The sequence below is a fragment of the Gigantopelta aegis genome, chromosome 8, assembly GCF_016097555.1.
Source record: "Gigantopelta aegis isolate Gae_Host chromosome 8, Gae_host_genome, whole genome shotgun sequence".
NCBI classification, from domain to species: Eukaryota; Metazoa; Mollusca; class Gastropoda; order Neomphalida; family Peltospiridae; genus Gigantopelta; species Gigantopelta aegis.
The window spans coordinates 20,024,997-20,043,681 of record NC_054706.1 but is presented as its reverse complement, the minus strand read 5'-3'; the positions used below and the strand labels follow the sequence as shown (position 1 = coordinate 20,043,681).

Below are 18,685 nucleotides of genomic sequence, written 5' to 3'. Positions count from 1 at the left end.
AGTTTTAATTTCTGAACGTTTACTGGTCATGACGTAACCAATTTGCGTTTCGCGTAAATTTAATTTTGCGTAACCGACACGCGAAGAGTACGGCGGTTCGCGTGAAATATTGTGCCCTGTAATCCCGAATGTTTACAAATACTTTTCAAATCACTAGCATGATTTTGCAAGTAAGGTTTTGATTGATCAAATAAAAGGTTAACTGGACATGAGCTCCAACAGGGTGCTGTTAGATCCACAGGTAATAGTAATTAACCAGTGGAGCTAATTTGTATTAGATTGATTTAGTTTTAGATATGATTAGATTGATTTAGTTTTAGATACCCTTTTTAGTAGAGTTGTATAGAGTAATGCATATATATTTTTAGTGGTCTGTTGTAAAATTCATTTAAAATTGCACCATTCAGTGGCCTGAAAAAATATCCCATTTATGATTTACTCACGATAAATTTCCCAATCTCATCAGACATGGGACCATGGCAAAAAATCCTGGATAAATCCCTGAAAGCTAGGTCATTAGATTCCTTATCAGATTTGTGAATTTGATTATTTATTTTAGTAGATTTGTATAGAGTAATGCATTTTGGGCTAAATTTGGTGGGAAGCTTCCTAATTCAATCATGAAGAAACTAATATTTTGAATTTATTTAAATTCTGACAAACCCAAGACTATTGCTATCCTGTATTACATGAGTCTGGTATATTTAAGTGGAGTCAACAATTTAATCAGGTGATGTTTAGGCCCATGTACTTCTTGCATTAATTAACAATGACACAAAATGTAACATGAACAATCACATCTAGCGAAATTGGCGTGCTTGTTGACTTGGTTTTAAAACCAAATGTGTTGAAATAGCTTTAATAATAACATAATTTACAGCAATTTAACAGCATTTATAAATGTATCTGTTGTTATATGCATATTTATTATTCATTGTTTATTCGTTTGAATACCACTCTCATTCATAAACAAATTAACCATCACAACATTTTTGTGCACATCAGAATCACACAAAGCATTTGTGATTGGAACACTTCGCATCCTTTCATGAAGTCAAATTTACACTCGAAATACTTAGGACGATTATGTAGAGCACTTCAGCCATTGACCCTGTGATTCTGTCTGTCTGCCAAATATTCGGAATCATTTCTTAGAGAATGGAAGTGTTTGTTTCTCTATCATGCAAGCAGCAATAGAAATGCCCAATAGTAAGGATTTTAAAATGTGATGGCAAATAGTGTGTTTGATGCGGGTGTTTTCTTGAAAACATCCAAGAAAAACATTATTTTAATAAATGTCATAATTTATAACTATGTACTTCCACAATTAATTAATTTTATAAATATTTGTATGTAGATATATATTTGACTCAAAGTAATGTGAGTATAAATATAAAATAATGGCTGGTTCATTGGACGATAGACAAAACAATTTCTCATCCCATGGTGATGTTAACAAGTAAAAACCGGTATGGATGGTAGTATGTCAACCACTATATATTGTTTTTGGTATATTTGTAGGTTCAAATCATCTTTGATATTCCATTTGAGCATAAGACAGTTTATGCTGTGTTTGTGGAATATACCTTTGACAAACAACGTTATAGGTGGGCAAATTTACTTCACATTGGAGACTATCTTTGGATGAGCTCAGCCATATCTGTTCCTGCTGATGTTAGTCAGCTGTTGTACCGATGTCGAATAAAAAAATATATATGGACACCTGCAATTTATTATTTCACTTACATAGTGGAGAATAAATCATATAGGAAGGCTAACAAGATAACATCCATCATTCGTGATGTTTTTGATACAAGTACTAAAGGTATTGAGATTGGATTTGCACATCATGTTCAGCATCTACTTAGAATTGTTGATTCATCCAGCTTAAAGGACATAATCATGCAGACTGATGATCTTCATTCACTTGCACAAAGCTACATCAGTTCCAGCTCGCACCCTAACAGTCTGAATACTAAGAAAGTACTGAAAATCCTGGAAGTATATATGAGAAATGTGAAATGTGAGATGTGGGAAGTGTTCCTTTTGTTTGGCTATGTTTGCTCTTTACTGGTCAGTAGTGACACCCTGCATACAACAACATGTGAAAAACTTCAAACTATTTCCAGAACAACATCTTTAGCAATTCTGGAAAGTTTTAACAATGTGAAATGCAGTGATCTTCCATCTGGATCAATGAAAATATTGGAAAAAATTGTAAATGAACTTTGTTTTATTGTGTTTCCAGAAAAATCTAGTCACATTGTGAACATGCTAAAATATTGTTATCCTGCATTTGGATCTATTTTCATGATGACATGTTTTGGTTATGCAGGCAACTTGCCTATTTCTTGTGATTTATTAACGTGTGAACATATTTGTGAAAAGATCCTCAAACAAAAAGAATTTGGAGATGCTGGTGCTGCAGATCTGTTTCTGAAATTTCTGAGACATTCTCCAATAGATTGCTCCATGGAATTATTATATAAACTGAATGAATCAAATTCTTTACCTCGGAGTGAACTGTTGAATGCATTTCATTCAGTTTTGGTCGATTGTAAGAAGTCTTCCAGGCAAAGACGTTTTGAAGCATTGCATAAACGTGTGGAGTGTTTAGCTTCAAAACCTAAAGTCATATTGGAAATGTCCCAAGTTCTTGAACAGACTGTTACAGATATAATAGGAGTGTTAAATAAATCCGACTCTGCTGACATTGATACTCTGATAAAAATAATAGAGTCTCCTGTTCTTTTCAAGTTACCAGCGTCTTATGATAATCTGTATATGATGATTGCTGCTTCAGAAAATGCATCTATACATAGACTGTTTCTGAAGACACTTGAAAAGAAAAACACTACTGATATGTCTGAGGAAATGATCTCCAAGTTGGTGATGAAATGGTTTGAGACAGCGATCAAGAAACACTGCTGTGAAAAACAACACAAAAACAAATTTGATGATTTGCCATTTGTTTATAAACATCTTGATCTCTTGCTGAAAACACCATATGTCTTGAAGAAAGAAAACCTGGCATCTGCTTTGAAAAAAGAAACATTCAGTTTTTTGTGTTCCATACCAGTAAAAGAACTAATAGAAGTCATTTGTACAAAAAGATATACTCAGTTTGAGTTGCCAGATGTCTTCAGTGAACATCTCATGAGGTTGTGTAGTGAATCTGGTGAAAAGGAAAATATTCTCACTGCTATTGGAACATCTTCAATTGGTGATGCATTTGATGCTGCAACATGGTATGTATTTTTAAGGTTGCAAATATATTTTATAGTACCAATCCAGTGTAGGTATAGTGTCCATAACAGCCATATGTTGGCATATCAAAAACACCTGTAACTTTTTTAATAGAAATATTTGATTATGAAAAAAAACTAACACTCAGAAGATAGATTTATTCGTGGACACTTTCATAAAAATTTGTGATATTTAATTATAATCATTATAATTATTATATTTTTAAAGGTTACACAAATAGTAGTACACTAATCTCCCTTGTGGCCTTAAACAGATGCCATCTGCCATTGAAACCCATGTTAAATTGCCCAACTTCAAATGAAGATTGCCAATAGAATGTGTTCTCGTTGGCACTAACAACATACTATATTGTGAATATACATTATATAAGAATTTATTTTCACTCCAAAATTGAGAACATTTCTGTTTTAATTTTTTTGCTGTAGTACCGGTCCAAACAGGTGATTCATTAACCGATTCACTCCAGCTGTCTCTAGCGCTATACACCCATGTCCCAAAAGGTCAATGAATAATATTACAAAATAACATGGGCAAAATACATCCAGAAGGCTTGTAACCATAAAACATACATATTGTTTTAATTCTTTACCATTTTCTAGAAGTGAATATGTGAACCATAACGTGTCACAATTAGGAACTATAGTGGACTGTGATGAATGAACTCTCACCCGTAAGTCAGCTGTGTAGTGAGACCTTTAAAGTCTTTTAACAGATTTTGTCGAACTTGGTTTGAAGTCAGTTTGATAATTTGGGTCATTTACACCACGAAAAGCCATACTAGACCAGTGCAACTTATGAACTCTAAACAATACACCAAAAGATAGATGTATCATACCATCCAATAAAACTTCATATTACATTGTTACTCCTTGGTCATCCACATAATAGATGGCCATCAAACAAACAGCCACTACATGGTAATGTATGACCTTTTTAGTATAGTTCTGATATAAGGAACATACAAAAAAGCTAATTATCTAGTTAGTTCATTAAAAATATTAGTTTTCATCAATGGTTGCTATAGGCATCAATCATTTCATAGTGAATTAGTGTTGAAATCCTTTTTATTTTTTGGGGCATATTTCAGCATGAAGATCCACATATTATTAATGGCGGATACAAATTCAACTTTGATAGCAGAATACTATCTTATATATTCACAATAACATCAAAACTGTTTGTCACTATGACTGTGCATTAGAAAAAATTCATTATGCACAAAATCACAGAAATCAGGGTGAATTTGGATATATTGACCTTAAATTTTGACATTTTACAATGAGAAACTCAGTGTTAGACACTCAGATCAATTTATATATTACATGTAAGAACATTAGCATATCAATTCTTGAACCCCGTCCCCCCCCCCCCTAAAAAAATAAAAATAATAATAAAATAATAAAAAATAAATAAAATTGACGTTTGCAATATTTATCCAAAGAGGGCCCCCATAAGCTTGGCTAAAAACCAAATCGATGAAATGACCTTTTATAAGGATGCTACACTAGTACATTCTCATTTTGGCTTGCTAAACTTATATTTTTTTAAATAAACTAATTCCATGTTTTACATTATGGTCTCACTACACAGATGTCATCTGCCATTGAAACCAATGTTAAATTGCCCAACTTCAAATGAAGACTGCCAATAGAATGGGTTTTCAACATACACCATTGTGAACATATATAAGCATTTATTTTCACTCTAAAATTGAGAACATTTCCATCTCAGTTTTTTGCTATATGACTGCATCTGGCTGTAGTACCGGTCCGAACAGGTGGTTCAGTAACCGATTCACTCCGGCTGTCTCTTGCGCTATACACCCATGTCCCAAAAGGTCAATGAACAATATTACAAAATAACATCCAGAAGGCTTACCATTAAACATACATATTGTTTTAATCCATCACCATTTCCTAGAAATTAATATGAGTCACAGTTAGGAACTATAGTGGACCGTGATGAATGAACTCTCACCCAGAAGTCAACTGTGTAGTGAGACCTAAATATTAACCTGTTTCCTGCTATTGACATGTACACATCAAGCATCATCACAATGACATCACTTAGCATTATTTTCATTTAAAAATCTTTTTTCTAAAATAACTGACATTTTTGTCAAAACAAAGTAAGGAAATGTTAATGAATAGTCTTAGAATGACATATCCCAAATATTTTCTAAACTGTTTTTGTACATCTAATGTTTTATTATAAATAGAAATGACCCATCAGATGGCGCTGTGTTGAAGCCCAAAATGTCCCAGTTGCCCAAGATGTCCCAATCTTGGACAGTGTTTGGCCCAAGATGTCCTTGGGACATCTTGGGCCAAGAGATGCCATATACTTTGTTACATTTGCTTAAATTGTTTTTTGTTTAACGATACATCTAGAACACATTCAGGAGAAAATATTTCAAAATCCAAGGTAACCGGAAGTCGGTTCACATGGTTTTTACCTAGGTAACCAATTGTTCAGTTATGTGAATTATATTTGTGTAACCCATGGGTTACCCGACTGGTTACCTCAAAATTAAGTTATATTTTAAATCCATAATTTTTAGCTCAAAGTTAAAACAAAATACAAAAGGAAACATTTTATAAAACAGTTTCTTTAATACTTGCTAAAGTTAACAATATTGTAAAAGGACTAAATATCAGCACCAGTACTGAAACAAAATCAACACATTTGGAGGGAAAATGCCCATTCTCTGGTTCCTCTGAAGAATAACACACAACACTCACTAGTGCATGATTAGACTAATAAAAAAATACATATTAATAACAACAAATAAAGACTACCATTTGGTATTGATAATATTTAAAATTTGGTATACAGCCGATTAAAAGAACTACAAAAAACCCCTAACAACAAATGTCCAGTTCCTATAACTACATGTATAAAACAGTCAACTCACTGATACGCAACTCACTGGTACATGATTAGATTAATACAAATAAGTCGTATGACATAAAAAAGGAAGACCACCATTTGACACTGATATTATTGAAATCCTTTTTGAAATGCCACTTTTTAAAAGTTTTTTTTTTAATACTTCCAGATTCCCCTTTTTTGTTTTGCTTTGGCCATGTTACTTTCACTTTATCGATGGTACGTCTATACTACAATGATGTTCCAAATGTTTGTTTTTTAAAGCTCATTGTGCGATGTTAGTATTATTCAACTTTTGTGACACTTTTGGATTTCTGTTTAATGTTAAAACCGTTTTGAACATTTGTAAAATTATAGCCAATCCAATATTATGTCTACATATATTCCTTTAGAGATAAAATAGCAACATATAACTTAGCCATCCCCAGCGGTCCGTGCACATATCTTTAAAACTTTTGACTCGACTCTATACTGAGCATTTAGTTTAGACAGGTCGCACATTACAACTGTTGCAATATAACGTCTACTGGGTGCATCAAGTATCTAAAAATCAGTCTAAAACTTTTGTCGGAACACTAGTAGTATGTCTGCGTTAATAAACTTCCTGTAATCGTGAAGTTTGCAAGTCTTAATTTCTAAACGTCTACAGGTCACAACGTAACCAATTTCCGGTTCGCGTAAATTTAATTTTGCATAACCAACGCACGAACAGAACGGCGGTTCGCGTGAAATATTGTGCCCTGACATTAATTAATTAATCATCAGCTATTGGATATCAAACAAATGGTAATTCTGACACGTAGTCTTGAGAGGAAACCTGTCACATTTTTCCATTAGCAACAAAGGGTCTTTTATATGCACTTTCCCACAGAAATGATGGCACATACAAAATTCTTTGATATACAGTAGAATCTCATTGGCTCGAACACTGTCAGTGCATCAAAGTCTGTTCGACCTATCGGGTAGTTCGAACCATGCATTCAGCCGTTGTCGGATGCTTCTGAAGCTACTGAGTTTTCCAATTCCAACCATTGATTCATGAATGTGTGCGCGTGTATCTACTATCTATGTATATATGTATGCATGCATGGATGTAGGTATGTATGGATGAATGGATGTAGGTAGGTAGATGGGTGGATTGGTACGTAGGTACATGTATGTACGTATATACGTATAAATGGATCGATGGATAGTTTAAAGTTTGTTTTGTTTAACGACACCACTAGAACACATTGATTGATTTATTGACAATACCCAAACACAGAAGGGTAATATTCTCGTTATCATATAAACACAAGCTTAATACAATGTGTCTTTGTAAACTGCATACACAACTTTAATTCCAGTCAGTCATTACTCAATATTCAAATGGCATATGAATATATTGTGCCATATCTTTTCAAAAGGAATATATCCTTATATTAAAATAAACTAGTACCTGACATTTTCTGTTTGTTTTCAGAAAGTTGAACAGCTTTTAATGTAAAGTTGCTTTATTAATTAAGCGTTTTTTGGTTTATAATTATGAATGCATACGTCAATTCTGTAGTGTTACCGTAGCATGTTTATTTACATGTTAATAAACATTGTGCTGCTGTGACCTGATTAATTTACATCTAATTTGCAATAGTGTATGTATGTATGTATGTATGATGAAATCAACAATTATTTTGCCAAAATTAGCCATTTTTAAATTACGGCTAGAGAAAGAAAACCTGCTTGGTGAAGCTATTGAGTTTTCCTATTCCAGCCATTGATTCATGAATGTGTGTGTGTGTATCTACTATCTGTGTATATAGGTATGCATGTACATGTATGGATGTAAGCAGGTAGGTGGGTGTGTTGGTACGTATGTACGTATGTACATCTAAATGGATCGATGGATGGTTTAAAGTTTGTTTTGTTTAACAACACCACTAGAACACATTGATTGATTTATTCATCACCGGCTGGAGTTTTAGAAAGGAAATCCGCTACTTTTTTTCCATTAGTAGCAAGGGATCTTTTGTGTGCACCATCCCACAGAGTGGATAGCACATACCACTTGTGGCGCACTGGGTGGAACGATAAATAGTCCAATGGGTCCACTGAGGGGGATCGATCCTAGACAGACCACACATCAGGCAAGCTATCTACCACTGGGCTACATCTTGCCTCGGATCGATGGATGGATGGATAGAAGATTTGTTTAACGACATATAAATATGTATATATATGGTGTATAATGTCCTGTCTGCGGGACAGTGCACATAAAATATCAGTTTTTTGCTATGCCGTACCAGTGATGTTGTAGCAGGTTTCTTTTCTCCAGACATAATTTAAAAATGGCAAATTTTGGCAAAATAATTTTTGATTTCATGATCATTCTCTAACTAAAGTAGTGTCGGAAATAGAATAAAACTGATTTTCATCGATTATGTCTTTCATATTAAACTGACACGTAAATATTTTGTAAATATCTATTTAATGATACTCTACCTAATTTAGCATTTTCTTGTTTGGGTTCTCATTGATGTACAAGGGGGTGTTTACTCTTGATGAAGGTTTGCAATAATTTGATTTGCTGTTTGAGCTTGATTTCTTAGAGCCTGGTTACGGGTTAATCAATCCTGTACTCCTGTCGTTGCCCTGGGATGATCGTCAACATTTTGGGTTTGTTGGTACATGTTTCATAGTCTGCTAATCATTGACTTTGAATCATTGAAGGTGTTGGCCACTTCACGCTGACTTCTGCCCGTTTGCAGCATGCCAATAGCCCATAGATGCTCATCGTGTTGCATTCACACTACATACGCCGCATCGCAAATTCAAACAATAAAAATTACTAAAGACAAAACAATAACAACTGTATGATCAACAGAATGAAATAGATTGAAATTGTCAAAATCGAGAATGACACCCCACGCACGTGTACGGGGCAACTGCGTAATGCACGTGCAAACTATGGAATGTGTTTCGGTGTGTTGATAAACAGACCTGAACGTTCTTTACTAGGATGTCTGTGGTCAAAATGTATGTTCGGTCTAATAGTTGATATTAGCATTAATATTTCAGGTTCCCCTACTTTTTTGAAGAGTATATGTGTGTGTGTGTGTGTGTGTGTTTTATTTCACAATCTATTTTGGTCACGATAACAATACCATATACATTCCAATTATAGCATGTTCTACGGTATCTTAGAAGTTGTTATATGTAGGCACCAAAAGCTGGAGCAGAAGGTATATTGTTCGACATAAGGGATAATTGACTATTGGAAAGTTGAAGTCATTGCTTTTTTTCATACAGTTTAGTTTGGAGACCTGTGTCTCTTTGAATCTTTATGCATAGATCGAGGTGTGAAACTGATCTAATACCTTCAGATGTTTCTTTTATTTCAAACACTCGTGAGTAAATCAATTGAAGGTAAGCTGTATTTCTGCTATTATTGAATGATATAAGATCGTCAATATAGCGAAGAGTAAAGTTATACGTTATATGTCTGCCTTAGTATACTGTAGTCTGGATTCACTTTCAGTCTTTACGAATGGTCCAGATCCATGGAAGATTAGAATGGACATGTATCTGCATTCACCGTTCTTTGTAACCAATGTTCCGCTGATTAAGGAATGGAATTTTTCCTTCAGTTTGTCATGGGAGATTGTTGTGTATAATGTTGAAAAATCAAACAATTTAATATTAGTGAACTTGATCTGGATTAAGAGAGAATGATTTCAAGTAAAGCTTTGGAACTCTTGAGAATCCACATGTGATTAATACTAGTACTTGTCTCGAAGACTTTTGGCAATACCTAAAAAGGCCATCCTTGATAGTGGTCTGGATAATTGTCTGTCTTTGAGACTTAAGTATTTGGTGGTGTATTTGCTGGACACTGGAATGTATTTCTCCTATGAATTCTTGTGACATACATGTATTGGAATATAATATATAAAAGGAATGGACATTTCTTCAGTCACCGATTAACAGTTTGGTATTAATACAGTTTGGTGTTAATATACTTGCAAATATCAAAATGCATCATATGAATTAATAATACACAGATAAAAAAAAAACCAGCCACAAACAGATCATCTGTCTAAACAGTTTGAGTTTATCTAATAATATTATCCTATGTATAATTATTGTGGCATACACATAAATAAATAAATAAATAAATAAATAATTAAATACGTACTTACATGTATGTACATCCATCCATCAATCCATCCATCCATCCATCCATCAATACATACATACATACATACATACATACATACATATATATACATATATATATATAGATATATATAGTCAAACCTGTCCTAGCGGCCACCTGTAATCAGCTGTCAAGGAACGTTGTACCTGATGACGTGATTATATTGGTAATTTGTTTTACTGAGCATTATTGTTTTAACCAAAAATATCATTCAGAATAAAATACGAACTTTTAATGTTATTATTAGTAAGTATGTTTCAGATTTAATTATCAGTATTATCTGTTATTTCTTTTACGTTCATCTGGGTATGAACAAAAAGAATCATTCGCAAACTTATGTGAGAACGGCTTCGCCAATTCACAGTTTGTTTGGATGATTTTTTTTTGTTCATAGTATATCAGTATACATGTACTCGAATTATACATACCAAGGCATGTGCTATCCTGTCTGTGGGATGGTGCATATTTAAAAGATCCCTTTCTACTAAGGTAAAAATTACCAAATGTTTGACATACGGTACAGTAGCCGATGATTAATAAATCAATGTGCTCTATTGGTGTCGTTAAACAAAACAAACTTCAACACATTAGTTTGCAGTTGGGACATTTTGGGCCAGAGATCGTCCCAAGATGTCCCAATTGGGATATCTTGGGCTGGTGTCTGCCCAAGATGTCCAAATTAAGACATCTTGGGCAATTGGGACATTTTGGGCTTCAACATGTGTGCTACGCCAGTTAAGTTTTACACAAATACCCGATCTAAAATAACACAAGACATCTCTTGGCAGAACAGTAACCGGAAGTAAACTTTATTACCACAAATGTCAGTACCAAAAAAGACAGCACTGTTCTCTCATTCATGTTAAACAACATTTTGAAAATAAACATTTAAATTAGAGCGCTATACAGAAACTAACTTAATAAATACTGAACAAATTTGACTTCATTAATTGATAAAAAGAATAATGGATATAGCTGACTAGCTATAAACAATATTGTCACTACAATATTTTGGATTAAGATTCAGTCAAACTTTGAGTAATGTTAATATAAATACTCATGTCACCAAAACAACTGGTACACTGCGTATAAACAAACCACATGAATATGATGTAACTGTACTAAAATTTAAAAGGTATTAGGTTGTACACATGTAAAATAATTTGACACAGTGGAACTATCATCGGGTAGACTACCTCCAGACCACAAGATTATTCTGCCTTGTGTCAATGTCATAGTCATCTAGGTATCTGGGTTTGGTACGATGGTGAGCAGGCCCATGGGATATCTCAACATTGTTAGAATGGGTAGGGTTTGGAGACTTACAACATAAGTCAAGAGTATGAGTTGGTGCAATGTGTGGAACTATAGTATAGGGTGCAATGTGGTGTGTTTGGAAGTCAATGCCTGAGGACGGACTGGGAACAGATATAGCAAAGGGGTTGGTTGATTGACACTCTCAACTTCTTCATCCTCCAATAACTGGTCAATATAGTACGCGAACCAACCAAAGTGGCACTTTGGGTGGCTGGCTTGGCGATCGGCTCGGGGGGGTTTGAAAAAAAATTATGTTTCCAAAATATCCCCGATCAGCAATTTTTGTAATTTTTATTTCAACAGTGATTACATTTGCACTTCACCCAATGCATGAAACTGTTAATTATTATTATATTGACCATGCTTATACTTTGTTATCAACAGTTTCAAGTCATAAAACTGAAACATAACATTATTTTGTGAAACCCACACACAAGCTGTGGAAGAATTCATTATATATGATGGGGATCGTTTTGATGCGAGTGACTGTTTTCTATGTGCTGCAGAATAAAAAATAAAATAATAATAATTAAAAAGCAAAACAAATTGGTTGGGGGTAGGGGTGGGTAGTTGTTTGAGGGACGACTTTGTTCCACACCAGTAACAACTTGCTTTGATTCTGCAATGTGTGTACCTGTCAATTGCTGTGAGACTGTCACCTCTTTATTTGTCGGTTGTTGTCAACTGCTGATAACATGTTATATACATTTAATGAAAGGAAAAGGAGCATCACTGCATTACAAATAAAAATTCTTATTATATATGAAAAAGGAAAAGGAGCATCACTGCATGTGGCTGGGGGGGGGGGGGGAGTTATTGTGGTTTCGAGAGAAAAGAAGCGAAATTGACAAACAAAAATTACAGGTGGCTTTGCCTACTGACATCTGTCACAAGCTGCTTAAAAAAAATAATAATCACTTTATTTGTATCATTATTACATGTATTATTATTTAGTTGTTGTTGTTTTAAATTCATTTCTTTTTTCTTTTTCTTTTTCTCTTTTTTCCAGTGCAGACACATATGAAGGAATGTTAGTAGGGGGGGGGGGTCTAGATTGGCAAGCTACGTTTATGGGGGTAGGGGTTACAAAGCAATATACCAATACAGGCGCATGTGCACAAAATTGTGCAACGGGGTGTCTAGACTGGTGAGAGAGGTTTTTAGGGTAGGTCGGGTCATTTTCCACAGGAAAATATATTTTTAAAAAGAAAGTTTTGGGAAGGGGTATGTAGACCCTGAAACACCCTCTGCCAAATTTACCAACTGCAAGCTGCTTTGTTGATAGATTTGCAATAGGAACTTGGGTACAAGTGTTATTTGGGGCTGTTTTTATTGTGGATGTATTCCCTCTAGCCCCCATTTGCCTTTTCTCCACTATTTGTACCATTAACATTATAGGCCTACATATAGAATACTAAACGAGCTTGCCTGTCATACCATTTTTATGAAATGAGTGAACAGTTTTGATACCAACACTATTCACGAGCAAAGTGACGTCATTCGAATACCGACGTCATACAAATAATAATAATAATAAAAATACCCAGCAAGTCGTCTGCGTGTGCCAATATTACACTAGTTAGATATTAAGTAATTGTTATGACATGAGTAATATCTTACCCTGGTGTATAATAAATAACCCCAATTACTTTTTTTACTAGCTGTACCAATATCATTATGTTTACCGCTGATTTGACCAATGATCCGAAAGATCATTTTCGTCTGTGAGCTGCTTTGTTAAATAAATGCGAGTTGGCGTGATTTCCAAAAGGAACTTGGATATAGGTTTTATCTGGTGTTGTTGTTGTTGTGGGTATATTCTCTCTAGCCACCCTTTCTCCACTAGCTGTACCAATATCATTATGTTTACCGCCGATTTAACCAACAATTGGAACGATCGTTTTGTCTGCGAGCTGCTTTGTTAAATAAATGTGAGTTAGCGTGATTTCCAAAATGAACTTGGATATAGGTTTTATCGGGTGCTGTTGTTACGGGCCCAGTATATTCTCTCTAACTCCCAATTACATTCCCTCTACAAGCTGTATTAATAACATTGTATACTTGTTTACCGCCGATTTGACCAACAATCCCAATGATCACCACTCGTTTGTGTGCTGCTTTGTTAATATGCAAGTTGGCATGACTTCCAAAATGAACTTGGTTACAGGTTTTTATCTGGGGCTGTTGTTGTTATGAATAATGAAATCAAATATTCATCTACACACATACTGAATTACAAATGTGTAGGCATAATCCCTATACCCCCATCATCGGACGAGGAACTTTGTTTAGCAAAATGTGTTACAGACTTGAAAAACAAAATGAACCCCCACCCAATAATATTAATAATTATATACAATGATGCTCCCCACAACTTAACCACCATCCGAAGTATGCAAAACAATTATATTTTACGGTCTTGTTTTGCCTGCCTTGCAGCAAACCACCAGACATCTCGAATTCATACTCTTAATGGAAGCAAATCACCAGACATCTCAAATACACACTTCCATGGGGCACAAATCACCAGACGTCTCGAATACACAGACTTTCAATGGAAGCAAATCTCCAGACGTCTCCAATATACAATCGGTCAACTGATGTTCACTGTGTGTATAATTCCATATGTTCAAACAATTGCAAACGAGTCTCCCCTGGGTTGTCATGCCACAATCTGAACAGAGCAGGCCCTTCTAAGGGCCCTATGGGCAACCTAGGGAGACACCTCAGCACCAACTAGGTCCCATTAACGAGCTACTCTCGGCATACTAAGTTCAAAAACATGTAGCTCCCCTTTTTTTATTGTTGGCGGATTGTTAAAAAATGCTCCCAATTTCCTTCATTCAAACTGCGCACCCTTTCCCTATGGCATTAATTCTATGGGACATTCAAAATTCCATAGCACAAAACCAACCCCCCCGCCTGTTACCGACTCCGGTCAGGCTGCTGGTGCTCTCTTGCACCTGTCAGTGCAGGCGGTCCCTTCTCCCTCCCACCCTAACCCAGTGGCATAGCGTGGGTTGCCAGTGCCCGGGGCAAGGCAAGTATTGCGCCCCTAACCAGTAGACCGTTAGCACTTCCCAAGTCCCTTCCACCAGTCCAGAATTTTGCGCCCGAGGCAACCGCCCTGGTGGCCCCGCCCACGCTACGCCACTGCCCAACCCTTTCCTGTCCTGGACGGAGGAGTCGGTCGAGGTCGGCACCTGCGCCCAAGACAGTCGTGCGCTACAACAGCTTGCTCTGAATGTGCATGTAAAACCTTCTGCCCTGACCTGGGGCCTGTATCGTTCATCTGGTAGTCAGTGTTTTGTGACATTATAGCGATGCAGGGTTCAAGCTGGATCCCCAAAATTATTAGCAGTTGGTGAATTTGCACAGAAAATATATAACCAGATTCAATGTTCAATTAGCCAAACAGAAACATAGAAAAATAAATATCTTTAAATAAATATATTTAATTGCTACATCTTAACAATCTTTTGAAGTGTTTGTGGCCATTGGCCCGATTGTTGGCAATTTAGTTACGAACTCGGGACACCTTGACCAATTAAAACATTTATGATGAGAGGTATCAGAATAGGGTGAGCCTGAGGATATATATAGGTAGGTAGATTTACCAAAGGCAAGTGATTTCAATTAAATTCGTCAGATTCAGCATGTATTTTATTTTGAAGTGGGGTTGGGTGGGTCATGGAGGGCACTCACACTGTTCATGAGTGTTAATATCCTCTTTTACACGTGTTATGGGATGGCAGGGAATTGTAAAAGGTGGGGGGAAAATGGGTGTGATTGGGCCGATGGAGGGGCACAACTAGGCCAGTTGGTTCTATCAAATAAAAATAGTATATCAGGCCCGTACATGGGCTTTTTAATGTGGCGTGCATGTGTGTGTGTGCACGCTCACGCGCGAATTCCTCGTGATGGGACCAATAATGGGTAAGACTTGATAAGAATAAAAAAAATTAAAACAAAAAACAAAAAAACCCATAAAAAACATTTATGTAATGTTATCTAAATTTGATAGAAAAAAACAGACGGGTGTACGGGCCTGCATATGGAAACAAATATATATATATATATATACATGAAAGAAGATGCTTATGGTACCACATATAGCAACTGAAATTTTAGATGTACATGTACATGTATACTCTGTTTTTTTAGTAGTCAGGCATGGATTTAGGTTGTCTCATAATTAATTAATTTCTCCTATAATAAGACAAGGAGTCAGGATGTCTATTAGGTCAAACAAAATAAATGTCTGGTCAGTCAGTGTGCCCCAATAATGAATAATGAAGTTAAATATCCCACAGACATCTTTAATTAAAAAACAACAACAAAACACACACACACACACAAAAAAGGGGGAAAAAGGCATAGTCCCTAGACCCCATCATCTATGTGGCATGTAATCGGAGGAGGGGATTTGTTTACCAAAATGAGTTACATGTTCTATTCCTACCCTCACTCCGAAAACAACAACAAAAAAACACCCAATAATTTTAATAATTATTTACCGTTATGCTACCCACAACTGATACTGCCCTCCCCCCTTTCCTCTGCCCCTTTTTTTGACCTTGGTATAAGGGTACGTCTATTCTTATCATCGGAATGAGTACTACAGTTGCCATGCCTTCACCCCCAGTATGGCCATTTTTGGAATAACCCTATAAATGTAGAACTAGTCTAAATCAAACTCATAAATTTTAACAATGTTTTACTGTTTGCTTGGTGAACCGTATAACACACCAAAATTCCATCAAGAATTTGCAGAATTTTTCTCTTTTGACATAATCCTTCGGGATATTCAAAATTCAATAGCACCAAAATTGCCTGCTCTCCCACCCACCCCAACCCTTTTCCTTTCCTGGACCGAGGCCAACATCTGCACCCATAACACATGTGCGATACATCTTATTCGACAGAACCACAAGCAGTGTCCATCAACTTATTATTTCGAATACATTATACCAGCTGAACGGTATTATAGTGAATTACACGAACCTTGGAACAGAATACACACACTGACCATCAGTGTGATGACTGTTTCTCCCCTTTGATGATCCGTAGCCGGGCCCAGTGGTAAAGAGCTCACATGTCATGCGGTCGGACTGGGATCTATCTCCGTCGGTGGGCCCAGTGGGCTATTTCTCATTCCAGCCAGTGTACCACGACTGGTATATCAAAGGCTGTTGTATGGCAATCGTGTCTGGGATGAGGCATAAAAATCTCTTTCTAAGACTATATATCAATATATATGTTTTGAGTCTGAGATGGTTGTTTATTTTTATATTTTTTCTGAGGTGGTGGAGGGGGTTGGGGTTGATGGGGCAGAGGATAAAGCCTGTAAAATGTGATATAGTATGTTTTTGGTCAGACAAGCAACTGTTCCCCCACCCCAATCGACATCGCACATAAGCCTAGTACTTCTGTTTTAATATTGATAACAGAAAACAGAAGTGTTTGCTACATGGATGATCCAGTAGCAGCAGCGATGGTTTATATATGGGTGTGTGGCCCCCCCCCCTCCCCCCACACACACACATTTTTTGGCAGCTTCTTACACCACTGCTGGGTTAGCCTAATATTTTTCCTTTAAATATATTTACATTAATGGTTATTAATTTTGAACAACTGTAGCTGTAGCTAGGATTTTTTGTTGGGGGTGGGTGGGGTGGCTACAGCCCTGCCCAATTTGCATGCTTGGCAAAAGTCGATTCAACTGATTGTCACATACATAGGTGGCATGCTGCAACAGTGTGATGTCATCTGATCACACACACATGATTAGACCATGCTGCTCTGCAAGATCAAACATTGAAACAAACCAAGCCCATGATTTTGTTTATTCAAATTATTGTAGTGACTTTTTAAAAATCACCCCTAAAAACGTAGTTCCACAATTAATTTATTCATTTATATCCCAAAGATAATATTGTGAAGACTTAATCGACAAACAGCAGCATTGACTAGTACTTAATCCACTATGGTAACCCGGCCAGACAATCTGTTGGAACTGTCCCCGATACAAGATGCACGAGCTGCTTGAGAAATAGACATTGTTTTGGTTTTGATTTGGGCTTGTACATCAAAGATAGAGCCGACATGAAATTGAGAACAACTAAGCTAAATGGCAGTTATTTTCATGTTACTACATAACATTTGTTTATATTACTCATTTTTACTGTATTGTTCTTAAATAATTGACCCTTTGTGAACAGTTATCAGTATTTTAATATTGTTAAAAGTTATAGTGTTTTGTTTAACGACACCACTAGAGCACATTAATCATCGGCTATTGGATGTCAGCCTTTTCGTAATTCTGACACATAGTCATTGACACCCAATGGCCGATGTGTATTTTTGTGCTGGGGTGTCGTTAAATATTAATTATGTCATTCATTCATTCTGTAATGATAACTGTTAGAGCTGGGCGGTATACCGTGTATACCGTTGGGTATCAGTATCATGTCAGTACCGATTTACTGTACCGAGCAAATGTCAAAATACTGAAATTTCGGCATTGAAAAATGTTTCTCGCCATTTAGTATAACACTTAACAGTATACATTGTACCTGACGAATGCAAAATGGGTTGGGGATAAATCAAGCGAGAGTCTTGTGTATGGAATTTTATTTAGATGAAATTTGCGGGTGAGCCTTATCGCAGGCGCATGCCGAGTATACTGAAAATACTGCTCGATATTGGTATTAGTATTGTGTCTATACCGAGTACCGCACCGATACAGAGGTAAATCACCCCCAAAATACCGATCCTCAAATTGTAATACCGCTTAGCTCTAGTAACTATCCCAACACTGTATCAAAATAATCAAGACAATGTCTTACAACATCGTTCCAAAAACAAAAAAATTCCAGTCACAGGCACTTAATAATCAACCTTTGGTCCGCTGTACCCACACCCGCTTAATGTAGCTCCGACACATTCCATCCAACTCAGCCAGCGCTAGCCTGTTGTGCAGTCAGGATCCTGGTCGATCCCCACCAGTGGGACTATTTT

General features: G+C 36.1%; 1 protein-coding gene across 1 annotated transcript in view; it reads left to right on the top strand.

Moving 5' to 3' along the window:
* LOC121379535 (E3 ubiquitin-protein ligase RNF213-like) overlaps window positions 1-18,685 on the top strand; it is a 71,724-nt gene that overhangs the window by 25,361 nt on the left and 27,678 nt on the right. The window contains exon 5 of the mRNA XM_041508179.1: window positions 1,522-3,248. Coding sequence (XP_041364113.1) covers window positions 1,522-3,248 — 1,727 coding nt within the window. The remainder of the gene's footprint in view (window positions 1-1,521; window positions 3,249-18,685) is intronic.